The sequence below is a fragment of the Myotis myotis genome, unplaced genomic scaffold (genome assembly GCF_014108235.1).
Source record: "Myotis myotis isolate mMyoMyo1 unplaced genomic scaffold, mMyoMyo1.p scaffold_m19_p_1, whole genome shotgun sequence".
NCBI classification, from domain to species: Eukaryota; Metazoa; Chordata; class Mammalia; order Chiroptera; family Vespertilionidae; genus Myotis; species Myotis myotis.
The window spans coordinates 84,665,616-84,691,048 of NW_023416313.1; the positions used below are offsets into that span (position 1 = coordinate 84,665,616).

At 44.5% G+C, this 25,433-nt stretch overlaps 2 protein-coding genes across 6 annotated transcripts in view; one reads left to right on the forward strand and one right to left on the reverse strand.

Annotated features, from left to right (window-relative positions):
• Positions 1-88: 88 nt before the first annotated feature.
• CASP6 (caspase 6) lies at positions 89-25,361 on the forward strand. Of its 4 annotated transcripts, XR_004973281.1 has the most exons (8): positions 2,671-2,842; positions 4,052-4,094; positions 4,600-4,746; positions 5,515-5,591; positions 7,255-7,430; positions 10,478-10,637; positions 14,172-15,256; positions 25,001-25,361. XR_004973281.1 is itself a non-coding variant. In XM_036343423.1 (7 exons), exons 2-7 carry the CDS (start codon positions 4,066-4,068, stop codon positions 14,402-14,404), a joined length of 822 nt encoding a protein of 273 aa, XP_036199316.1. In that variant the 5' UTR covers positions 89-251; positions 4,052-4,065; the 3' UTR covers positions 14,405-16,082. The 4 variants fall into 4 exon arrangements, 3 of the variants coding, with proteins under 3 accessions (XP_036199316.1, XP_036199325.1, XP_036199303.1); XM_036343423.1 differs by lacking the exons at positions 2,671-2,842; positions 25,001-25,361 and adding an exon at positions 89-251 and having other exon boundaries at positions 14,172-16,082; XM_036343432.1 differs by lacking the exons at positions 2,671-2,842; positions 25,001-25,361 and adding an exon at positions 2,221-2,572 and having other exon boundaries at positions 14,172-16,082.
• The window catches only part of MCUB (mitochondrial calcium uniporter dominant negative subunit beta), a 78,300-nt gene continuing 75,385 nt past the window's right edge, over positions 22,519-25,433 (reverse strand). For both annotated transcript variants that reach the window (XM_036343400.1, XM_036343391.1), the window contains 2 exons: positions 24,528-24,644; positions 22,519-22,727 (listed from right to left, as the gene is read on the reverse strand). In XM_036343400.1, the coding sequence (XP_036199293.1) occupies positions 22,650-22,727; positions 24,528-24,644 (195 nt within the window). In that variant the 3' untranslated portion in view covers positions 22,519-22,649. The remainder of the gene's footprint in view (positions 22,728-24,527; positions 24,645-25,433) is intronic.

The following is a 25,433-nucleotide window of genomic DNA, read 5'->3' on the forward strand; positions in this document are numbered from 1 at the left end:
TACATGAAAAATTATTAACAGATGTTTAAGAGCAAATCCCACAACCTCCACTGCCTCTGAAAACGGGAGTGTTGACGGCTCCTCAACCCCTTGGAAAGTTCGGCTGTGTCCTCTATGCTCTCCGAGTACCACTGGCTGTTGACTTGCCTGAGCCCAGAATGCCAAGCCATCTGTATCTTTTGGGTAGCCTGTGGCCACAGTTGTTAAGGCAAACTACTTGGAAAGTCAGAGAAATACACCACCAGGAGAAGGTACAAAAGATAAGGCCACCTTTTCATCCACTCTTAGAGTTAATTGAAGCAAATTTACACAATAGCCAACCACCCAAGGAAGAGCTCAGTTAAAGGCAACACTGAGCGCCCCATCACACTGATCTGCACTCTGGGCGTCATTTTATGAGTGAGGACAACATGCTTTGACTCAAGAAAAACCATAATTTATGGACTTCCCTCCTCCCCCGCAAAGTCCAGGCTCCCAGTTTTTATATGATTCCTTCCCCAAATTAGCTTTGATAAAAATTATGACCGAGACTTAACCTGGACACAGTCAATCAGGAGGGAGGAGCTAGGGCTTTATAGGAGGAGTTGTGTACTCCGTGTCACCTCCAGAACCCTGTTCTACAGAGCTCTATGGATGTAACCGCGCCTCCCCTTAACGTCCTCGTCCCTTAAGCTCCTTCTCCATCTTGGTCCAGTCCAGTGTGTGCATGTGGCTCACCATTGCCTGCATGCATCAGTTGCAATTCTTTTTTTTTTTTAAATATATTTTTTATAGATTTTTTACAGAGAGGAAAGGAGAGGGATAGAGAGAAACATTGATGAGAGAGAAACATCGATCAGCTGCCTCCTGCACACTCCCTACTGGGGATGTGCCCACAACCAAGGTACATGCCCTTGACTGGAATCTAACCTGGGACCCTTGAGTCCGCAGACCGACGCTCTATCCACTGAGCCAAACCGTTCAGGGCGGTTGCAATTCTTTATTTTTCCCAAATAAGTTCTTTTAGTGACAGTAAGTAGTGGATTCGGATTCTCAATCAACAGCTTGTTAACTTAAAAATAATAAGTCAAAGTGAGAGGCAACAAGTATTTATTCGAGACCACAGAATTACAATCGTAGAATTCTGGCAAAAACCCAAATTGTGTTCCAAATTCAGGGTGAAGGCAATAGCTTTTTTTATGACAAAAGGAAGAGAAATAACTATATAAATAGAAGGAAGGACTTTCTATTGGTGTTATCAAGCTGTGTTACTCTTTATCTACACATACAAGCATACTTCATTTCATTGCATCCACTTTATTGTGATTCGTTGTCTTCATCAACATCAAAGCAAGACACTCCACCAGCAAAAAGTATAACTCACTTTAAGAATTTTAAAGAAAAATAAAAATAAGGGAAAAAAAGAATTTTAAAGAATGTCCATAAGCCTCAGTCCTCATGGGCAGAATATCTGGTTTCCTGTTAGCTTTCCAGTTGTTTGTAAGAGTGTTGCTTGGCCCACTCCAAAGGTTACTCTGCCCAGTTCAAACATTGCAAAGGTTCTAGGAGCAGGATGTGCAAGCAGCTCATCTGGAATGGCTGCTCTGGCTCTGTTTTAAAATGACTCCACTTATGTCAGCTTTTCACAAGCTCTACCTACGAAAGCCAGACTTAGAAATCCTGCAGTTGCCTCTAGTTACTACACAAACAGAGCGTTTAAGATAAATTATTACAAATCCTATAAGCAACTCACTGGGAAAAGAACTACCTGTTGCCATCCCATGGTCAGCACCAAGTCGATCGCCAGCAGGAATCCTCACCTTGGCAAACAGCTACCAGCGATTCTCAACCTGTGGGTCGCTACCCCTTTGGGGGGTCGAATGACCCTTTCACAGGAGTCGCCTAAGACCATCGGAAAACACATATATAATTACATATTGTTTTGTGGTTAATCACTAGGCTTTAATTATGTTCAATTTGTAACAATGAAATTGGGGGTCACCACAACATGAGGTACTGTATTAAAGGGTCGCGGCATTAGGAAGGTTGAGAACCAGTGAACCGTTGGGATGGCTGTGAAGGCAGCTCCGAGGTGGCAGCGCCACCGCAGGGCCTCCGGAGGAAACGCACCTTCTGTCTCTGATGAAAAGTGCGCTCCCCAAGGGAACCAGCGGGACCCGGCGGACGTACAGCCTTCCCCACCCGGGCCTCTGATTGGTCAGGGCTGCGCGCAGCTCCGATTGGATGAGGAAGCTCAGTCCTGCTGGTTTAAATAGGACCCCAGGGTCTCCTTTATAAGGGCTGGCTCGGAGGCCAGAGGCGATGCAGGCGGCAGTTCAGTGCGGGGCCTCAGAGGCTTCTCACGACGTGCAGATTGCGTGAGGGGCCTCTTGCAGAAATGGCTGCTAGGCTCTGCTCCCCCAGCCCCCTGCTTAGCCATCAGGAGCCCTTACTAGTCCTCGGGGTTCACACCCGAAAAGGGAAGACTCACAACATTCTTACCCTTTACGCGAGTCAGGGAGAGCAAACATTGGGGCTGGATTGACCGCGCGCGGGTGATCTGATGTCGCCTGTTGACATTTCCCAGAGGCAGGTTAGTCCCTCCAGGCGCCAGGCGGCTAACCTGCGTGTCCCCGCCCCGCCACGAGGCTCTGTGCACCCCACCCCACCCCACCCCACTCCACCCTCCAGCTCTGCTGGGAAGGGAGAAACCTTATCCCCCCAGGCTTTAGGCCGGGGCGGAGACGGTGGAGGAAGGGGCGGTGCTGCAGACGGGCTCTAGGAAGCGGAGACCAACGGGTTATGGACGCTGCGCTCGCCCCGATGAGCTCGGTGCCCGGGCCCCGGGAGGCTGGCCCTGCAGGTAGGGGTTGCCTAGGGCGCGGGCTCCCCGGGCTTTGCTGGGCGGCCCGAGGAAGATGCGGGTCCTGGAGGGAAGCGCGCAGGTCCGGTGGGGGCAGCGTAGCTTTGGGTCCTGGAAAACCTCGCGGGGAGCTCGCCGGCGCCTCCTGGCTCCCAGCGCCGGGCGGGCTCCGCCTCGTTGTCCTCGGGGCGTCGGGTCACTTGCACGTAAAGGGCTGGCCCGGCGGTTCCGGCGTCCCCCGGCGCCTGGGCAGGAAAAGTTGGCTTTTGGAGGTTGGATCTGCTTTTGTTTTCTCACAAGGAAAAGTTAAAGAAGTGCTTGCATCAGTGATAGAACTGGAAGAACATTTACAAAAACACTTTCTGTAAAACAAAGCAACTTCAGGCCCCGGCCGGGTATTCAGTCGGTTAGAGCGACGTCCCAATACGCTAAGGTTGTGGGTTTGATCCCCGGTCAGGGCACATGCAAGAATCAACCAATTAATGCATACATAAGTGGAACAACAAACCATTCCTCTCTCTCTCTCTCTCTCTCTCTCTTTCTTCCTCTTTCCCTTTTTCCCCCTCCTCCTCCCCCTCCCTCCCCCTCTTCCTGTTTCCCTTTCTCCCTCTCCCCCCCACTCCCTCCCTTCTCTCTCTAAAATCAATCAATAAAAAAAAAGATATAGTCGGGGGCCCTAGGCAGTTTGGCTCAGTGGATAGAGAGCATCAGCCTGAAGACCAAAGGTTCCCGGGTTCAATTCCGGTCAAGGGCACCTACCTTGGTTGCAGGCCAGGGCAACCAATCAAACATTGATGTTTCTCTCTGTCTTCCCCTCTCTCTTCCACTCTCCCTAAAAATCAATGGGAAAATATCCCCCAGTGAGAATTAACAACAAAAACAGATACAGTCAAAGCAATTTCCTGCTTCTTTCGAGTTCCATAATCAAAAGACTGTTAAACCTAGGCATATTTTACAGTGAATGCATTTGCATAATATTTTCTCCGCTTCTCTGTATGATATTCTTTGCTATTTTGCGGGTAAGAATTGGGGGTGAGAAAGAATTAAGCCATCGATTTATAGTTCATTTGCTTATTATGCAGCAGTTTCCCTTCCTTCTTTTCATTTACCCTTAGCGTGTGGGGGTCAAGGGCATCCACATGGGGTTTCCTGCTGTTTCACTACCAGAAGTCAAAGTACATTAACAAAAATCAACTTTCGTTTTAATAGGTGAGGAACAAAACATGACAGAAACAGATGCCTTCTACAGGAGGTAAGAATATTGTCTTTTCTAATAAAGGCCTCTTCCTATGGTGGTCATGATCAGACTAGAAAAATCAAAGCGGGGAAGGGGCCTGGGAACTGGAAGGTAGGACAATGGCAGGTTTCACATTTGGAAAGTTAACTTCTAGTTAATATACAGGTTAGTGCCTGCCCCTGGTTGTGAAAGGACTTAGCGTGATGTTCAAAATATTAAAGAGTTGGTATGGCCTGGGCCCTATAGCTAGAGTGGGCCTCGGCCAGGCCTCAGTTGCTGGATCCTGGAGACCCGGGGTGAGACACCCATGTAGATGGATGGTGGGGGGGTGCTCACAGTGGCCGCTGTTTACCAATTGTACGGAAATATTTCAGGGCTGTCCTTGCTGGCGTGGCCCTGAGGCCTTCAGTGCACACACAGGTCAGCCTGCGGAGGAGGAAACCGCAGACCTCTGTCTACGCTACACGTGGACCTTGGGCTCGGAGGAGCTCATTGTTTTTTTTTAATTTTTCATCAACAGTGAAATGTTGGATCCAGCAGAAAAGTACAAAATGGACCACAAGAGGAGAGGACTCGCTTTAATCTTCAACCATGAGAGGTTCTTCTGGCACCTAACGCTGCCGGAAAGGCGAGGCACCAATGCAGACAGAGACAATCTTACGCGCAGGTAGTAGTTTCACCCACCTGTCAAGGTGGTGAGGTATTTAGGTGGTAACTACTGGTGGAAACTCGTCCGCACTGAAGAAGTAACAGAGCAAGAGCTTTTGAGGATGAGCCTCAGTTGGGCACAGCCCCCCTTAAGAACTTGCCAGAGTTTTCTTCCTAGCCGTGTTCTGTTCAGTGTTAACAGGCTCTGCATTGTTACAGATACACAGTTGACCCTAAAGCTCAGGGGTTAGGGCTGCTGAGCCCCCGCACAGTCAAAAACCCACACCTAACTTTTGACTCCTCCAAAACTAAGTTGTCCCTCCCTCAGTATCCACAGGGGAGTGGATCTAGGCCCCCTGTGAGTACCAACATTTACAGATGCTCAAGTCCCTTCTGTAGGAGGCATAGATAATGCATACAGCGGGCCCTCTGCATCTGCAAACTCCCAACTGAGGCTCGAAAACAGTACAGGTACTTACTGAAAAAACAAAAACAATCTGTGTAAGTGGACACTTGCGGTTCAAACCCTTGTTGTTCAAGGGTCACCTGTATTTGCAGAGTAAGAGTAGACACGATATTCTAACTTGAATCCGTTATCATTACTAGTAAATCCTCTCCTATCGTGGGTGACCCAGGAAAACCGTCACAGTCCTATTTGAGTTTTCTTTTCCCTTGAAGAAAAGACAACTTTTGTGTCATAAGAAGTATATAAATTTCCTCAAATAAGCAGGGTATGTGACAGCCTTGAGTAGCTCATAAGCTAATACTCAGTTTACTCTGCCGCCAGGTTTTTAGACCTCGGATTTGAAGTGAAATGCTTTAACGATCTGAAAGCAGAAGAGCTACTGCTCAAAATTCACGAGGGTAAGTGGTTTTCCTGTTCACCTCCCTCTGATGGCACTGAGTGCTTTAAATGCCCTGTTTGTAAAGACAGATCCAAATAATTAACTGCGTAGTGAAAAGTCTTACTGATTAATGTGGCATGGGTTATAGGTTTTCGGTTCTGCATCTCTGCATATGTGTTACCCACCAGATTTAGAGACCCTGGCACAGTTTTATTCCTCCAGAGCTTATATTCAGCATACCGTTAGTTACAGTCTGTTATTCTAGAAACGGATAAAATGGCCTTCTCATTTGGCATTTAAAAGTTTAAAATGCAAACACTAGTGATTTTTTAATTGACTCCTTCCATACTCTTTTACTGGCTTCAAAATACTGGTGATTTAAATACTTTATCTCTTAATTTCTATATCAATGTGTAGTAGGTATTTTAACAATTTATCTTTATCATAATAATCACTGCATGCCATGAATTTTCAAGTCATTTGCCAATGGAATATTATAATATTTATATAATTTAAACTTTCTGCAGAACTCTTTCTTTTTTTTTTTTTTTTTTTTTTTTTTTTTTTTTTTTTTTTTTTTTTAAATATATATTTTATTGATTTTTTACAGAGAGGAAGGGAGAGAGATAGAGAGTTAGAGACATCGATGAGAGAGAAACATCGATCAGCTGCCTCCTGCACACCTCCCACCGGGGATGTGCCCACAACCCAGGCACATGCCCCTGACCGGAACCGAACCCGGGACCCCTCAGTCCGCAGGCCGACGCTCTATCCACTGAGCCAAACCAGCTTCGGCCAGAACTCTTTCTTTAGGTATAATTGATATATAACATTATGTTAGTTTCAGGTGTACAACAGAATGATTCGATATATGTGTACATTTCGAAATGTCTAGTTACCATCTTTTAGATTCCAAATATAAATGAGGTTATATGGTATTTGTCTTCCTCTGACTTATTTCACTTAGCATAATATGTCCATCCATGTTGCTGCATGGTAAGATTTCATTCTTTTTTAATGACTGAATAATAATCTATTTTATATATTTATATTAAATGTGTGTGTTTGTGTGTGTGTGTGTACCTAGGCACTCTGCTGATTCATGTAACTTTTATTGCCAAAATGACTTGGATCTTGAAGGGAGTTCCCCATAATATCCCCCTTTGTTTTATGTCATTTTCTGTGTTTTAGAAAAACTAATAAAATCTGTTCAAACTACTATTTTGAACTTGAATAATTTTGATTTTTAAAATAATTTGTGACTCTAGCCAGTTTGGCTCAGTGGATAGAGTGTCTGCCTGCAGACTGAAGGGTCAGGGGTTCAATTCCAGTCAAGGGCACATACCTTGGTTGCAGGCTCCTGGCCCTGGTTGGGGGCATGCCAGAGGCAACCAATCGATGTGTCTCTCTCACATCGGTGTTTCTCTCTGTCTCTCCCTCTCCCTTCCACTTTCTCTAAAAAGCAATGGAAAAATTACCCTCAAGTGAAGATTAAAAAATAAATAAATAAATAAAGTTATGTTTCATTATAGACATTTTACATTTATTCTAAGAATAACAGGTTTCCTCCCTCCTGCAATCATTGTATGTAACTTATTCTAGTATTAGTACATTGAATTTTAATGCATAGATAATAAGCATCTGGTTTTCATTTCTGTCTGAATTTTGGGGGTTTTTTCTAGCATCAACCTCTAGCCATGTAGATGCCGATTGCTTTTTATGCGTTTTCCTGAGTCATGGCGAAGGCAATCACATTTACGCATATGATGCCAAAATTGAAATTCAAACACTGACTGGCTTGTTCAAAGGAGACAAGTGTAAGAGCCTGGTTGGAAAACCCAAGATATTTATCATTCAGGTAAGACTGATGATGTTACCATCTTAATTATAAAGCCCAGGGCCTGTACCTGTGATTATTAAGAACTAAAGCCAACTTCAAAAGTAACTTTCTCCAGTACTGGAAAGGCCCTTTGTGAATTCTAGCCAGAGTTACAATTTGAATTATTGGTAGTAATTCTTTCTTAACATAAAAAATAAAGACTCTCGGCGTCTTTATTACTTGGATTGACATTTGAAATGACTCGGAATAACCAATGTGCTACTTCATGGCCAGCCTGGTATCCAGGTGGAGCCACCAGAGAAAGTACCTGCTGCTGGGGGAGTGAGGAACAAGGCGCCTGCTCAGACGGGCTGGTCCCCTGGGAGCTGGAGCGCGTGTGAGCTGAGCCAGTGGGAGGGGTGCAGGCATGAAGAGTTCTAGACCTAGCTTGCTTCATCCTTTCACATTCTCCCTTACACCGACATGCTGTGTAACCCCTGCCAATTGGTATTAGGATAAAAATATTTTTAGGCCTGAATAACATCATCCGATACATCAATAAGAATTCTGAACAAAAAAGAGAATTCCTGATGTCCCAGTGCTGCAGTTCTGTATTTCTGAATGGCATGGAGCACCATGACCACATTCTTCATCTTGCCATAGAACATAGAGGGGAGGGAGTAGGGGTCTATAAGAAAAGAAGTTACAGATAATTCCTTGGTTTCTTGTTTGGACAACTGTGTTGCGGTGTCTGTGGGACATGCAGTTGCAAGGACAGGTCTAGAACCTAAGAGGCAGCCAGGGTTGGAGAAATAAATTTTGGAGTAATGAGGAGATGGATGGTAATGGAAGCAAATGAGTTTGCCCATGGCAAGTATAGCCTGAAAAATGAGCAGAGGAGAGATGCTGAGGAGAATGGCCCAGAGAGGTAGAAAAATGACAGCTATTGCTTCATGTAAAAGGGAGGGCCAACACTGTCCAAGAAAAGAGGATTGGAAAGTACTAATGAGCTCTCCTATGGGAGGATAGCCACAAAGGAGGAAAACATTTCACTGCCTCAGATTCTTCGTCTATGAGATAGAGATAAAATAACAACTCCTCATGGGGTGGTTGTGAGATTAAAACGAACTGGCCTAGCAAATGAAAAACACTTAGTGCCTAGCACAGGGGTGGGCAAACTTTTTGACTCGAGGGCCACAATGGGTTCTTAAACTGGACCGGAGGGCCGGAACAAAAGCATGGATGGAGTGTTTGTGTGAACTAATATAAATTCAAAGTAAACATCATTACATAAAAGGGTACGGTCTTTTTTTTTTAGTTTTATTCATTTCAAACGGGCCGGATCCGGCCCGCGGGCCGTAGTTTGCCCACGGCTGGCCTAGCACAAGACAAGCCCTCAATTAAAGGCTAGCTCTGGTTCGAGCATCGTCCCTATACGCTAAGGTTGCAGGTTCGATTCCCTGTCAGGGCACACACAAGAATCAACCAGTGAATGCATCAATAAGTGGAACCACAAATCAATGTCTCCCTTCCTTCCTTCCTCTCCCTTCCTCTCTCTATCTAAAATCAATAAGTTAAAATAAATACATAACTAATCTCTTAAAAATAAAGGCTAGCTCTTACTGCAATTGATTTGGCAACTGATGGGATCAAGTTCCTGGTGTTCTACATTATATCTAGGAAGACAATAGGAAATAAAGTCTGAATATAAGTGTGATAATTCTAAATAAGGTTAAAATCTCCAGATTTTAATATCTGAAAACTTCGAAATTACTCAAGACTTTCTGTTCCTTTTAAAGGACTTTCTGTTCCTTTTAAAGCTTTTCATTCTTTAACCATTTCATAGTTGATGGTGCATTTATAATATAAACCATCTGTCAGGTCACTGTGTTAAGCAGACTAGGGCAGCCAGAACAAAGTCCACAGACTGGGTGGCTTACACAATAGAAATTTACTTTCTGACAGGCTGTGGAGGAGTCTGAGATCAAGGGGTTACCGGGGTTGCTTTCTCCACAGGCCTCTCTCCTTGGCTTGTGGATGACTGTCCCATCCCTCTGTCCTCTCATGGTCTCTCCTGTGTGTGTGTGTGTGTGTGTGTGTGTGTGTGTGTGTGTGTCCTAATCTCTTGTTATAAGGACAGCAGTCATGGTGGATTAGGAGCCACCCATATGACCTCATTTTACCTTAATAACATCTTTAAAGACCAAATTTCCAACTACAATCACATCTGAGGTACTGGCGGTTAGGACTTCATCATATACATTTTAGAAGGGGAGGGACAAAATTGAGTTCATAATAGTCATTTATGAATAGAAACTAGTGTTAGCCTTTGTGTGAGTCAGAATTAGTGGCTAAGAATTTGAGACCTCACTTTCAAGTAGGAGCAAAAGGAAGAAGGCACACTTCTCAGGTGAAATATTGTCATTTTAACCCTTAACAGTTTATGGCAGTCAGTAGGCAAGCAAAACCCAATCTGGGAACATATTATTTAGGCAAATACTATAGCTTTTTCTTTTTAAAAAATATATTTTTATTTATTTCAGAGAGGAAGGAAGAGGGAGAGAGAGATAGAAATATCAATGATGAGAGGGAACCATTGATTGGCTGCCTCCTGCATGCCCCCTACTGGGGATCGAGCCCACAACCCGGGCATGTGCCCTTGACCAGAATCGAACCTGGGACCCTTCAGTCCGCAGACGGATGCTCTGTCCACTGAGCCAAACCAGCTAGGGCAAATACAATAGCTTTTAAAAGAAAGGATGACTCTTGGTGCTATGGTATGAGGAATTTTTTAAATCACAGACACTTTCTCCTCTAGAGTGTACCTTTCTTTCAATCAACAGAATTTACTGTATAGTTGAAGATGCCAATATTTTTTAAAACGTTAACTAAAAGAAAACATAAGTAGGGGGGAAAAACTCCACTTTAGTCTGCTCTAAACCTGAATGCTATGGTTTGAAGTGCCTGTAAAGTGGCTTCTGTTGGTGTCAACATGAAGGTGTACTGAATTATATATGCACTGTAAACAGCATTGGGAAGGAAGGGGTAGGTAAGTAAGTGAGGTGGTTTTCCTCCTTGTCTTGTAGGCATGTCGGGGAAACCAGCATGACGTGCCAGTCATTCCTTTGGATGTTGTGGACCATCCGGCAGACAAGCTGGATGCCAATGTCACCCAGGTGGATGCGGCCTCTGTTTACACCCTCCCTGCGGGAGCAGACTTCCTCATGTGCTACTCTGTTGCAGAAGGTGTGTGGGTGTTTAATACAAACATAGACTTGGCGCTCCTGGCTAAGTTCCTGTAAGCTTCATCTTGGCTTGACTTGGAATACGTCTTTCGGTTGGTACACGGTGGTTTGGTCCTGAAGCTCACAGGCACAGAATGGATTTCTTTGATCCAGTAGCACAGAGTGATAGATGAAAATGTAAAAATGCCTTACAGAAAAGTCATCCCTGAGAACTCCAAGTCTAAAGCTACCAGTCTAATTGTATTGAATACTAGAGGCCAGAAGGAGGGGGGTGTCCCTCCGCCCAGCCTGCACCCTCTCCAGTCTGGGACCCCTCAGGGGATATCCGACTGAAGGATGGCAGTCGGACATCCTTCTCACAATCTGGGACTGCTGGCTCCCAACCGCTCGCCGGCCTGCCTGCCTGATTGCCCCTAACCGCCTCTGCCTACCAGCCTGATCATCCCCTAACCACTCCCCTGCCAGCCTGATCGACGCCTAACTGCTCCCCTGCAGGCCCAGTCTCCCCCAACTGCCCTCCCCTGCTGGCCTGGTTACCCCCAACTGCCCTCCTCTGCTGGCCTGGTTGCCCCTAACTGCCCTGTTCTGCTGGCCTAATTGCCCACAACTACCTTCCCCTGCCGGCCATCTTGTGGTGGCCATCTTGTGACCACATGGGGGTGGCCATCTTGTGCGAGGGTATGATGGTCAATTTGCATATTACCTCTTTATTATGTAGGATTAGCAGCCTGCTAGGAATTTTTTTTTAATTAAATCTTTATTGTTCAGATTATTACAGTTGTTCCTCTTTTTTCCCCCCATAGCTCCTCTCCACCCGGTTCCCATCCCACCCTCTGCCCTCACCCCCCCCTCCACCACTGTTCTCATCCATAGGTGTACAATTTTTGTCCAGTCTCTTCCCGCACCCCCCACACCCTTTTCCCCCCTGAGAATAGTCAGTACACCCCCTTTCTATGCCCCTGGTTCTATTATATTCACCAGTTTATTCTGTTCATCAGATTTTTTATTCACTTGATTTTTAGATTCACTTGTTGATAGATGTGCATTTGTTGTTCATAATTTGTATCTTTACCTTTTTCTTCTTCTTCTTAAAAGATACTTTTCAGCATTTCATATAATACTGGTTTGGTGGTGATGAACTCCTTTAGCTTTTCCTTATCTGTGAAGCTCTTTATCTGACCTTCAATTCTGAATGATAGCTTTGCTGGATAAAGTAATCTTGGTTATAGGTTCTTGCTATTCATCACTTTGAATATTTCTTGCCACTCCCTTCTGGCCTGCATAGTTTCTGTTGAGAAATCAGCTGACAGCCATATGGGTACTCCCTTGTAGGTAACTGATTGTTTTTCTCCTGCTGCTTTTAAAATTCTCTCTTTGTCTTTTGCTCTTGGCATTTTAATTATGATGTGTCTTGATGTGGTCCTCTTAGGATTCCTTTGGTTTGCGGTTCTCTGCGCTTCCTGGACTTGTAAGTCTATTTCTTTCACCAGGTAGGGGAAGTTTTCTGACATTATTTCTTCAAATAGGTTTTCAATATCTTGCTCTCTCTCATCTTCTGGCACCCCTATAATTCTGATGTTGGTGCGCTTGAAGTTGTCCCAGAGGCTCCTTACACTATCTTCATATTTTTGGATTCTTTTTTCTTTTTGCTTTTCCGGTTGGGTGTTTTTTGCTTCTTCGTATTTCAAATCTTTGACTTGATTCTTGGGATCCTCTTGTCTGCTGTTGAAACTTTGTATAATATCCTTTATTTCAGTCAGTGTATGCTTAATTTCTAGTTGGTCCTTTTTCATAACCTCGAGGATCTCATTAGATTTCTTGAGGGTCTCACTAAATTTATCGGCGGTTTCACTAGACTTACTGAGGGTCTTACTAAATTTATCGGTGGTTTCTAGAAAATTCTTGAAAAACCTTATAAACGTGGTTTTGAACTCTATATCCAGTAGTTTGCTTTCCTCCATTTCTGTCATTTGTGACTTGTTTCTTTGTCTCTGTATTTTTTTTATGCTTCCCTGTGTTGACAGAGTGGCTTTCTGTGCTAGGTGTCCTATAGGGCCCAGTGGCTCAGCCTCCCCAATTACCTGAGGGGGACACTCTTGGTGCACCCCTTTGTGGGCTGTATGCTCAGTCTTGTTGTAGTTAAGCCTTGATTGTTGTAGGTATCACTGGGAGGAATTGACCTCCAGGCCAATTGGCTGTGAGAATCAGCTGTGTCTGCAGTGGGAGAACTTCTGTGCTGGAGACCCCCTTCTGGGGCAAGACTTGCTTCAGTGGGGCTTTGGTGCTCACTGAGTCTGCCCCCTGAGTGTGTCCCTTATGGATCTGAGGAGTTGTAATCTGGATGGTCCCACTCTGACCACTGTGTACACTGGCTCTTGGATCTCTAAGGAGGTGCTAATTTAGCCTCTTCCTGAGGATACCCAGCAGGAGCTATGGCGAGATCTGCAGATTCCTCTTCTTTGTTTGGGGTTTGGAGGTGCCCAGTTGAGGCCCAGCTGTGAAGCAATGCAAGCTGCTGTGGGGCCTTGGGCCTTCTTTTGGAAGTTCTGGGTCTCTCTGACCCAGCTGCAGTTTGTTAGGTAATTTTCAGATTGCAAAGTGCCAGGCCTTTCATATGCAAAAGTCTCTGCGCACAGCTTGGGTGGGGCAGGGTCTCAGGGGATAAACAGGGCGGAGCAAACAGCTATGGCTGCTCCTCAGTCCTACCCTAAGAGGCCCTGCGTCTCAGTGTCCCAGTAATCACTGCAAGCACCTCTGAGAGAAAGCCGCCCTTGAGTTCCGACCGATGCCAGACAGTCCAGTTTCTCCCCATATGAGTCTGGGTCTCCAGAGACTCGCCCTGAACTGGAGTTCAGAGATGTCGGGAGCTTGTGTCTCCCTCCTGATTGAAAAAGACAGCCGCGTCCTCAGTTGCCAGGCCTTTCCACATGCGCCTCTGTACCTCTGCACTTTACTTCTGCACCTCCTCTGAGTCTCAGTGTGCTTTTCTCTTTCCTTCTAGTTGTAGAATTTCCACTCAGCCAGCCTTCCTGTGGTTCTGGATGATGTCCTTTTCATCTTTTAGTCGTATTTTTGAAGTGGTTGTGCGAGACAGCAATTTCCGGTGTTTACCTATGCCGCCATCTTGGTTTCTCTCTCCTGCTAGGAATTATTGATGGTGATAGTGTCATTTGGTCATACTCATGGGAAGCTTTGTTGAAAATATTTGGTGACGATTGTTCGTTTGCAGTAATTTTATGATTTTCTTCTTTCTAATCTCTTGCCTCTTACAATCATCACCTGGCTACTAGTATCTTGAAAACTTTTAGGGAATTAAGTAGAATTAACCCCATTTTTATAGAACTATATAGAATTGATCCCTTTCCCACATGAGAATAGTCAACAGGAAAAAATATAAAAAATGGTATCATGGATACATCTTTGTCTTTTCCAAGGTTTTTTGAGACTTTATACTTCTGTGGTATTATAAAGGTGTTGTAAGTCACTGTAACTGAATGCCAGAAAACTTCAGTGTCTGTTTCCTTCTCTTTTTTAGGTTATTATTCTCATCGGGAAACTGTGAATGGCTCATGGTACATTCAAGATTTGTGTGAGATGCTGAGAAAATTCGGCTCCTCCTTAGAGTTCACAGAACTCCTCACACTGGTGAACAGGAAAGTTTCTCTGCGCCGAGTGGACGTTTGCAAAGACCTAAGTGCAATTGGAAAGAAGCAGGTCCCCTGCTTTGCCTCCATGCTAACTAAAAAGCTGCATTTTTTTCCAAAATAGAAATAAGGCTGCTGTTGTTTTTTTAATCTATTTGTAGTCTAAATAGATTTCTCTTTTTATATAAATAAGTGTCACTAGATTGAAGCTTATGGTAAAGCAATTTAAAATTCTTTAAGGTTTAATGAGAGAACTTTAAAAGAAATAGTTCATATTGGACATGGTGAAAGGGTTTGGTAGATAGAGAAACTAAATCCTAGGGAATTACTATAAATAAAAGTCAACAAACATTTGTAATACTTGATTTTTTTTTTTTAAGTTGCAGGGTTACTCAAAATATCTGGCTGATTTAAGTTGTATTTTGTGAATTTTTAAATAAAGTTTTATAATGTTTTTAAAGATTTTGAAACCCAAGAATAATTCATGTTTTTATCAGATTTTTCTAATTCATATTTTATTCATTTATATAATTTACTAGAGGCCCAGCGCGCATGAAATCGTGCGCAGTTGGGGTCCCTAGGCCTAGCCTGGCCGCCACCGTATAGCCTCTGCCACCCTGCAACGCTATGGGAAGCTCCCCACCCAGGACGCTCCACGAACACTGCGACTGCTTTGCGAGGCTCCCCCAGCCCCTCGACTGCTCTGCAAAGCTTGCTGCCGCCCTGCGAAGCTCGCCACTGGACGAAGCTCGCCACTGGACGCTCCACAAAACTCCCCCCTCCCCCTACCTGCAACGGCTCTGCGAAACTCCCCTGCTCCATGACTGCTCCACAAAACTCCCCCGCCCACCACTGCTTCGCGAAACTTGCTGCTGTCCAGGTGACTGCTCCGCTAAGCTCACGGCCACCCTGCGAAGCAGCCGCCACCGCCTCTCCACAGTCCCCAGTCCCACCCCGCTGCCAGCCCCCACTCATGGTGAGCAGCTCGGGGACCAGGGGAAGGAGGGGGACTGAGAGGTGCTCCATGCCCTTCATGGTGACCAGTCGCCTGTTCGGTCGTGACGGCACCTAGCTCTTTATATATATTAGGATAGGCTTTAGTTGGTCATATAAATTCATCTACACATGAATTACCACTTTTCGCATGACTTTTAACTCTCACTTAAAATAATCAGCCTTTAAGAACTATTGCGTGGCATTCTGAGGAAGAATGTAAACAATTCTTAGTTTAGGCAAAACACTTGCAGAACTTCATTCTGTCAGCATCTTCCGTGTTAAGTTACTATCCATTGTCCAGCAGTCATCATTCCCACTTACAGGCGATCATATTAATGGAAAAATAGGTGTTCCGTTTAAGGCTCAGTTCTTCCTAATCTGATATATAAAATTTGAGTAATATTGTTTTGTTAATAACTTGCCAGAGGCTGAAGATGGTTAAATGTTTGGGCATTTGGTAACCGAAACTTATGACTTGCAGGTCAAAAAGTGTGCCAATGTGGTGAGACATTCATGCCTTTTTTGTGGTCATGATAGGCTTTGCTGTCAGTTGAACATCTTACTTTCCTTTAACTCCTTACCACAGGCATAGCCATTGCCACGTCTCTATTTTTAAGAGCTGATGACCCTGAAAACACTCCTGTGTTCAACTTATGAACATTGGCCTGGCCTTGTAGGCAGAGATTGCACAGTTCTGGTTATCTAAGAGAAATTAGCTGTTATTAAAAAGCTCTAAAAAAAGTTTCCCCTGCCCCCTTGAATACGATTAGTCTAAAGGGTTTATTTTAATAAAATCCTCTTGTTCAGATGCAGTGACCTTGGTTCCTATAAATCTGAGCTCCAATATGCCATCAAATCTGAGGCTGTGGAAGCAATGGGAACACAATCAAATCCAGTATAAAACAGTTGTCTCAGAATAAGACAAACCTTTTATAATAAAACTAGGGGCCCAGTGCATGAAGATTCATGCACTGGGGGTGGGAGGGGTTGGAGTCGGGGGGGTCCCTTAGCCCGACCTACACCCTCTCCAATCTGGGAGCCCTCAGGGGAGCCCTCTCCAATCTGGGAGTTTCTGTCTGTCTTTGCAATCATATGAGCGAATTGTCTGAGACCCCCAACCCAGTTTGGTTTGTTGCTCACAGAATAATAGAGGCTTTTTTTTTCTTTGCTCCATTGGTGGAGATTTCCTGGAAGTTTTAGGATATCTTCCCTTTAATTTTTCCTAGACACTCTGATTTTACTTATGTCTCTCACCTTTGCTTTCCCTCCATCCCCCAGCACAACAGTAACTTGCTCCAGGTTCACTTTGCTCTAGTGTCTTGGGAGAACTACGATTCCCAGCATTCCTGGTGCTCCCCCATGCTCTGGGCTTCCGCTTCTGGTCCTGGGGCTGCCACCAAAACTATTATTCCCAGAATTCCTGGTGTTCCCCATGCTCTGGGTTTTCCCCAACCAAGGGAGCCATGTCCCCCCAAGCCTCCAGCTCTCCTGCTCTGCTCTCCATCTGGTGACCGAGGGAGCCACGTCCCCCCAAGCTGCCAGCTCTCCCACTCTGCTCTGTGTATGAAAATTACCCACCATCTTTGTTTGGTTAATTTGCATACTCACTCTTCATTGGCTGGTGGGGTGTGGCTTGAGCGTAGTGGAGAGATAACTAATTTACATGTTTCTCTTTTATTATATAGGGCTAGAGGCCCGGTGCACAAAAATTTGTGCACTCGGGGGGGAGGGGAGGTCCCTCAGCCCGGCCTGTGCCCTCTCGCAGTCTGGGACCCCTCGGAAGATAACGACCTGCGGGCTTAGGCCTGCTCCCGGGTAGCAGAGGGCAGGACCAATCCCTAGGTGCAGCCCCTGGTCGGGCTCAGAGCAGGGCCGATTGGGGAGTTGGGGCGCCACCCCCTGTCATGCACAGAGCAGGGAGGATTGGGAGGTTGCGATGCCACCCTCAGTCACGCTCAGGGTAGGGCCGATTGGGGGGTTGGGGCACCGTCCCCTGTCACACTCAAGGCAGGGTCAATGGGGAGGTTGCGGCGCCACCCCGTCACATACAGAGCAGGGCTGATCAGGGAGTTGGGGAGCTTCTCCTGTCATGCACAGAGCAGGGCCGATCATGGGGTTGGGGAGCTCCCCCCTGTCATGCACAGAGTAGGGCCAATAGGGGAGTTGGGGCACCGGCCCCTGTCACCCACAGAGCAGGGCGGGACAGGGGGTTGGGGCACCGCCCCCTGTCACCCACAGAGCAGGGCCGATCAGGGGGTTGGGGCACTCTCCCTTGTCACACTCAGGGCAGGGCCGATGGGGAGGTTGCGGCTCTACCCTGTCACACACAGAGCAGGACCCATGCGGGGGTTGGGGCTCCGCACTGTGTCACACACAGAGCAGGGCCGATCAGGGGGTTGGGGAGCTCCCCCTATCAGGCACAGAGCAGGGCCGATCAGGGGGTTTGGGCGCTGCCCCCTGTCCCGCTGCTCCAGGGGCCAGAAGGCCTCACGGCTCCGCTGATCCCAGTGCTAGGAGGCCTCGCGGCTCTGCTTGACACCGGGGCAGTGAGGCCTCACTGCTCCGCTGATCCCAGTGCCAGGAGGCCTTGCGGCTCTGCTGATCCCGGGTTCGGGAGGCCTCGCGGCTCCGCTGATCCCGGTGCTGGGAGGTATATTACCCTTTTACTATATAGGATAGAAGACTGGTGCACGGGTGGGGGCTGGCTGGTTTGCCCTGAAGGGTGTTCTGGATCAGGGTGTGGGTCCCGCTTGGGTGCCTGGCCAGCCTGGATGAGGGGATGATGGCTGTTTGCAGCTGGTCACACACCCTTCAGGGTGGGGGTCCCCACTGGGTTGCCTGGTTAGTCTGGGTGAGGGGCTGAGGGCCGTTTTCAGGCTGGCAGTTAACTGAAGCTCCCAACATCTCCTTTTTGCTTTTTCTTTTTTATTCTGGGATTTATTTACCATCTATGGCTGTCACTGGAACTGAGAGTTGGCTTTAGCTCTGAGGCTCGGCTCCAGCTCTGAGACCTCGGCTGCTGAAAGCAGGTATCTGGGTTTGTTTGGGTTCTATAATTGAAACACTGTTGCAACTCCAGCTCAGCCAGCTGGCTGAAAGCATGGGGTTTGTTTAACTTCTATAATTGCAACATTGTTTATCTTAGAGTGCAAGTTCAGAGCCCAGCAGCAGCAGGTGGGGAACCTTGGCTTCCTCCTTCACTGGAGCAAGTAAGCCTCCTGTTTGCTTCAGCTGCCTGGCGGCCGGCCGCCATCTTGATTGGCAGTTAATTTGCATATTGCCCTGATTAGCCAATGGGAAGTATGTCGGAGGTACGGTTAATTACCATGTTTGTCTATTATTAGATAGGCCTATATAGGACTAGAAGCCCGGTGCACGAAATCATGCACAGATGGGGTCCCTCAGCCTAGCTGGCGATCAGGGCCATGGGAGGTTTGCCGGTGGAGGGAGGGGCCATGGGAGGTTGGCTGGCCGGTGGGGGAGGGGCTGCAAGAGGTTGGCTGGCTGGGGGGAGAGCTGGGGCTGCAGGAGGTTTGACAGCTCAATCAGGGTCATTGGGGCTGGCTGGCTGGGGGGAGGGACCAGGGGGGGTTGGCCAGCTGGCCCTATGGGGGCTGATCAGGGCTGGCTGGCTGGAGGAAGGGACCGTGGGAGGTTACCTGGCTGCAGGAGGTTGGCTGTGGGAGCGCACTGACCACCAGGGGGCAGCTCCTGTGTTGAGCATCTGCCCCTTGATGGTCAGTGCGTGTCATAGTGACCAGTCGTTCGCTTGCTTAGGCTTTTATATATATAAACATGTAATGTGTTTAGGTGCCTTTAATTCTGGTTTCAATCCATTTGGACTTATAGCTTGGAACATGAATAGAAAGATAATATGCTCTTTGTCTTTAAATAACTGATCTCTAAGGTTTTAACACAAATGACGTGTGCCATTTGGAGAAACATTTTAAATATTGAAAAGGTCAGAGTGTCCTGCCTATTATCACTGAACTGTTTGTTGTCCCCTCAGTACTCAGAAATCAGTGTCATAAAGTGCAATGTGATGTATACACAGCTCCTTCTCTGAAGAATACGAATTAAACTTTGTATTTTACCTTGTAAAGTGGGAAGATACAAATCAAAGGAAGCTATTTTTATTAAGAATTCATTTTTCTTATGACTAATTTTCTGAAGCCCTAAAAACATAGAAGTATTCTTTGGTAATTGTCCGGGGTCAGCAAATTTGTTCTGTAGAGCCAGAGAGTAAATATGTTAGGCTTGACAGGTACACTGTCTATCGCAACTAGTCGACTCTGCTACTATAGTGCAAAAACAGCCATGGTCAATAAATGAGCACAGTTGTGTGTCAATAAAACTTTATTTATAAAAATAGGCATAGGTAATAGCTTGCCAGTTCCTACTCTAATTCTTCCCAGATGTTCCTTTAGACTGTGCAAGAATTCAGAAGCCATCCTTTCCACATTCTACTCTCCCAGCACTAACCTGAAAATGCCACAGGCCTTTTCCCTCTTTCTTGGGTACCTAATATGGGCCAGATACTATTGGCATGGGGGTGGGTGCATCAGCAAACAAAGCACACCATCTCTGTTCTCCTGGAACTTACATTCAGGTGTGACATTTATAGAATATCTATCTTGGGTTTGCATGTTCAGAGTACTTTCTCTCACTTTATTCTCATGCAAGTCAATGGTATTATAATTATTTTGATGAGAGGTCAGGTTAATTGCCTACTCTCTAGCTAATAAGTGACAGAACCTGCCTGACCCCAAAGCCCACACACTTTCTCTCCCGCACTGGATTTACTGTTTTCTATATTAAATCCAGAATCCCACCTCCATATTCTGACCCCATCCTCCCAGTTCAACCTGTTTTAAGAAATCAACTTCTTTTCTTTGTATGTGCTCAGTTCTGGTTAGAGAAGCATCCCACCAAAACACAGCTAAGGCCAGTTTCTGGACTCCTCCCACCCTGTTATATGTCCCCTGACTGAGAAGCCCACCTTCCCAAATTCCACCCAAAAGACGAGGCCCACCCTGGCTGGTGTGGCTCAGTTGGTTGACAGGTTCTTGTGCATCAAGAGATTGCTGGTTTGATTCCCAGTCATGTATGGGAGGCAGCCAATCAATGTTCAGCTCTCACATCGATGTTTCTCTCTCCCTCTCCCTTCCTCTCTAAAAATCAATTAAAAAATATAAAAACCCAGAGGACAACCATTTGGCTTTTTTGGGGAGAGCTTCCATGTTGGAGAACCAGAAAGCGTCCATGTGCCATTGTCACTGGAAAGGGAGCCTGGCCCTGTGTGGGTCTCCCTCAGCCCGGCCACTAACGTGTGGGTTCTTGACTTTGTGCAGAAAAAATTTCACGAGGCCAGGTGACTTTGAGGGAGCGTTTATTAAAGCTGTAGTCACATTCTATCCCCATGTAGATTGTGTCAGAATTGAGATGAGTCCTCAGACACTCTGGGGGTGTCCAAGAATCTGTGATGTGGGAAAACACACACACACACACACACACACACACACACACACACAGAGGAATTGGGATCTGGGAGCCCTTTTCAGTTCCCAGGTGATATTCATTAAAAAAAACATTAGTGTGCCCAGCTGGCATGGCCTAGTGTTTGAGCTTCGATCTGTGAACCAGGAGGTCACAGTTCGATTCCCGGTTAGAGCACAAGCCCCAGTTTCAGGCTCCATTCCCAGTTGCGGGGGGAAAGGGAGAGGTGTAGAAGGCAGCTGATCAATAACTCTCTCTCATCATTGATATTTCTCTTCCTCTCCCTTCCCCTCTGAAATTAATAAAAATATATTTAAAAAAAACATTAGTGTATATTCTTAGCTAAGTAATAAAACCCTAATATATTGCTAATTCAGAATCTCCGTGTTTCAGAGATACTGATACAAATAGCAAGTGATCACTGTGTTGCAGTTAAGATACAGTAAGTCTGACTCTGATCTGATTGAAAGATATACCCTGAAAACATTGAGGGTGTCGTTTGTTTTAAGCAAATCTATGATATCAGGCTGTCATCATTACCCTTGTCAAACACTGAAACAGTGAAATCCTGGATAATAGCTTAAATACCATTAGTTGTAAATTTACAAAGATTTATGACCTACTATAGGTTGATGCCTAATGTTCCAGCAATGTGTGCACTTGGGCAAATTAACCTAAGCTTCAGTTTCCTTATTATTAAATTGGGATTAAAAAGTAGCTACTGTGCTGGTAGGTTTGGCTCAGTGGATAGTGCATAAACCTGCGACTGTAGGGCCCCGGGTTTGATTCCAGTCATTGGCACATAACTGTGGTTGGGGCTTGTGTGGGAGGCAAACCAATCGATGTGTCTCTCTCACATTGATGTTTCTCTCTGTCTCTCCCTTCCTCTCTCTCTAAAATCAAATAAAAGCAATATAAATCAATAGAACAAAATCAATAAAGGCATGTCCTCAGGTGAGAATAAAAATTAGTTACCTCATAGGATTATAGATAATATATATGTAAAGCACCTAGTACAGTATTTGGCAACATATAAAAATATATATCTCCATAAATATTAGTTAAGATGAAACATTTCAAGTGACATTTTATAATATAATGATAAAAATCTTCCAACAGCATGTACTTAAAATGAAATGAATGTACAGTGATAGATGGTTATTAGACTTATTGTGATCACTTTATAAAGTATTTAAACATTGAGTCTCTATGTTGTGCACCTGAAACTAGTACAATACAATATGTCAACTATTATAAAAATAACTTTTTAAAAATATGTATTTTATTAGTTTTTTTTACAGAGAGGAAGGGAGAGGGATAGAGAGTAAGAAACATCAATGAGAGAGAAACATCGATCAGCTGCCTTCTGCACACTTCCCAATGGGGATGTGTCCGCAACCAAAGTACATGCCCTTGACTGGAATCGAACCTGGGACCTTTCAGTCCGCAGGCTGACACTCTATCCACTGAGCCAAACCGGTTAGGGCTAAAAATAACTTTTTAAAAATAAATAAATGACAAGATGATTCTAAGTGAAGCCTAAGAATAAAAGTGAATGTCAAACACATGCCCATTTCCCCTCCACACAGCCAGTGAACTCAGGACAGACTCAGCATAAGTGCCAACCGCACCAGCAGCCACTTTGATTTTGATGGCCGCATCCAAGCTCCTTCTAGCATTAAACCTCAACAAGCAGTGAAAATCCACAAACCAAAAATCTCAAGTGACAACTCACAAGAATACCAGTATTTGGCAAGCATTTTCTTTTATTAAGAAAAGACACTGAAACAGTCAAATTCAAAACTCAAAAAGTTCCAGTTTCTAAGTTGCAAAATCAACACATAATGAAAAAATTCAATGACATTAAAAATGTAAGATTAATTCTTTTCATTGAGTTCCTCTACTTGTGTTTGCAAATAGAGAGAGCGGCGTAACCGGTTCAGGGATTCATTAGCCTGTCAACAAGAAAAGAAAAAGTCCTTGATCAGAAAGGATAGGAAACACATCAGCATGACTGCTGGGGAGAAAATGTCTCCTTTCAGCGGTTCTCAACCTGTGGGTCGCGACCAATAAAAATACATCCTGCATATCAGATATTTACATTACGATTAATAACAGTAGCAAAATTACAGTTATGAAGTAGCAACAAAAATAATTTTATGGTTGGGGGTCACCACAACATGAGCAACTGTATTAAAGGGTCGTGGCATTAGGAAGGTTGAGAACCACTGCTTAGGTCAATACATATACTAAATTACTAGTGACAAATGCCGACAATCTTTCAATTTATATGGATCCTTTCCTAAAAGGTGAGTTTAAGGTTTCTAACACGTTCTTACAGTTCTTGTTATACTAGTTCTTCCATTTATAATGGGTTTTCAAGTGTGATTCAGTGGTGAGAGTGCTGGCCCATGGACTGAAGGGTTCTGGGTTTGACTCCCAGTCAAGGGCAGGTACCTGGGTTACAGGTTCAATCTCTGACCCCTGATTGGGGCTCATGGAGGAGGCAACCAATTGATAGGTCTTTCTCACATCAATGTTTCTCTGTTTCTTCTCTCTCCCTCCTTCTTTTCCTCCCTCACACCCTCCCATTCTCTCTAAAAATCAATGGAAAAAAATATCCTCAGGTGAGGATTAACAAAAAATTTAAACAGAACAAAACCAAAAAAGAATCCACTCTGTAACCTGTCAGCTTCCCTTTTTCCCTTCAACTTTATTACCTTAAAAAATTAATACTTTACAGAGTGCTCCTTTAAGTCTTAAAATGCCCAGTTCTATATATAAACTAGTTGGAAGAACTTTCCTTAGTCTTCTTGGATTGAATCATTCAAATGGAAGAGTATCCACTAATTTTTTAAAGCATCATTATATTTCTCCTAAGTAGTGATAATATGAAATAAAAAAATAAGTCTCTTTAACTCTAATTTTTGGATTATTAATTTAATTTTAGTAATATCTGGTGTGTGTTTCTCAATTGAGGAATGGATAGTTGAGAAGGTACAGGTAACAAAAGATATGATGCTTACTGGCTATTAAATGAGTATACATTGAGCAATAGAAGATATTTTTATCAGAACTTTTTTCTTATAAAATTACTAAGAGAAATTTAAAATTTAGTTACATGTTGAGAAGTTGCCATCTGAACAAGCTAATGAGTCCACTGGGAGGCCTAAAAAATAGGCCTAAAAGCTGCCTAAGAAATAGGCTCCGGAGACAACGTTTTGGTTCATACCCTGGTTTCCCAACTTTCTAACTGTGTATACCAGTAAGCACCTCCATTTGCTCAGCTGACAGCTGGAAAACATTGAAGGGGAATACCACACTGATTCTCTTAGTTTTAGGGAGAACATGCAAATGCCTTTAAGAGCTTAAAATTCTTTTATAGTGTCCACTTTCCTAGAATTCTTTCTTTTATGTTCTTAATAGGTGACAAATTGCAAATGAGCCTGATATTGGGTTGTTTTCTTTAAAAACACACACTCACCTAGAAAAAAGACTTCTACTGGAAACTATTATTTTACTATCTCAAAGTCATTTAAGACATTTTCACATCCACATTTAAAGCTATCACCATGTCAAATACAGAACACAATAAAACTGTAGGATATGGAATAGTATCAGACAAGTCAACTATTTCACAGAACAAACCGCAATTTAAGCGGTGACAATAAACCACCAATTATATTTTCTTGACATTAAGTTCTGGCTCCCATACAAGACCAGCTCTGTAAGGTGCTGTGTTTGCAGTAAAGTACCTTAGCAAGATCTTCTTTTAACTTGTTGTATTGCACCACATCAAAATGCTGTTGCTTTGATTTCTTATAAAAGAAGTGCAGAAAATGCCTGCTCTTAACAGCGGAGTAAGTATAATCCTAAAAAAAGAGAACATGTTTTAAATGAACATAATGCCTCTGCAAGAAAGATACATGCCTTAGCAACACTAAAGCAAAGGCAGATGAGTAAAATATTTGCAGTAGCTACCAGAGCAAGCATAAGGCAACACAAGGAAAACATTTAGTCTCATTTGGAATCAGCTGCTACTTTCAAAAGCAAACCAGCTGGGAAGCGAATCACAGATACTGGGAGAAAGAGAGAAATGGAGATTTCTGGCAAAATAATCACAAGATAAAGCTAAAGTTACTGGGTGTTAGGCACATTCTTGCGCTCCATTATGCCCTGCCTGGGGCTCTTGCCCCTCCCGGTGATTTTCCTATTATTCTCATTATAGGTTTCAGGATTAACGAAATTCAGTTTCCAGTGAACTGCCTACACCTGCCCCCCACCTGCACCTGGTCTGACCAGCTCCTGTGACTGACCTTTACAAGAGACATAAATATCCCGCTCCCCTACTCTGCCCCGCTAATGCCATTTTGGTCTCAGCCCCTCTGCTCGCAGATGTAACAATAAATTAATAATTCTTTACCCCTTTTGGCCTCGTGCATTCTTCCTTCGGCGACCCTAACACTGGGTGTTTTGCAATACAAATTCAATTTTATTTGTAGATGAGGGAACAAAGAACATACATTTAATATGTTATCTCAATGGAGGAATCTCTGGGTTGTAATATTTATTTTTCTACAGAAGTTACATATAGTTTCTCTGGGCTGAATATAAATCTCTATCCTCATGACAAAGAACAAGAAAATTTATCAGCTTATAAC

Excerpts from the sequence above, each read along its gene's own strand:
- CASP6 (XM_036343410.1), top strand. The coding sequence starts at position 2,782 with ATGGACGCTGCGCTCGCCCCGATGAGCTCGGTGCCCGGGCCCCGGGAG. Across the intron at positions 2,843-4,051 it reads CCGGGAGGCTGGCCCTGCAG|GTGAGGAACAAAACATGACA; the intron begins GTAGGGGTTGCC and ends TCGTTTTAATAG. Across the intron at positions 5,592-7,254 it reads ACTGCTCAAAATTCACGAGG|CATCAACCTCTAGCCATGTA; the intron begins GTAAGTGGTTTT and ends GGTTTTTTCTAG.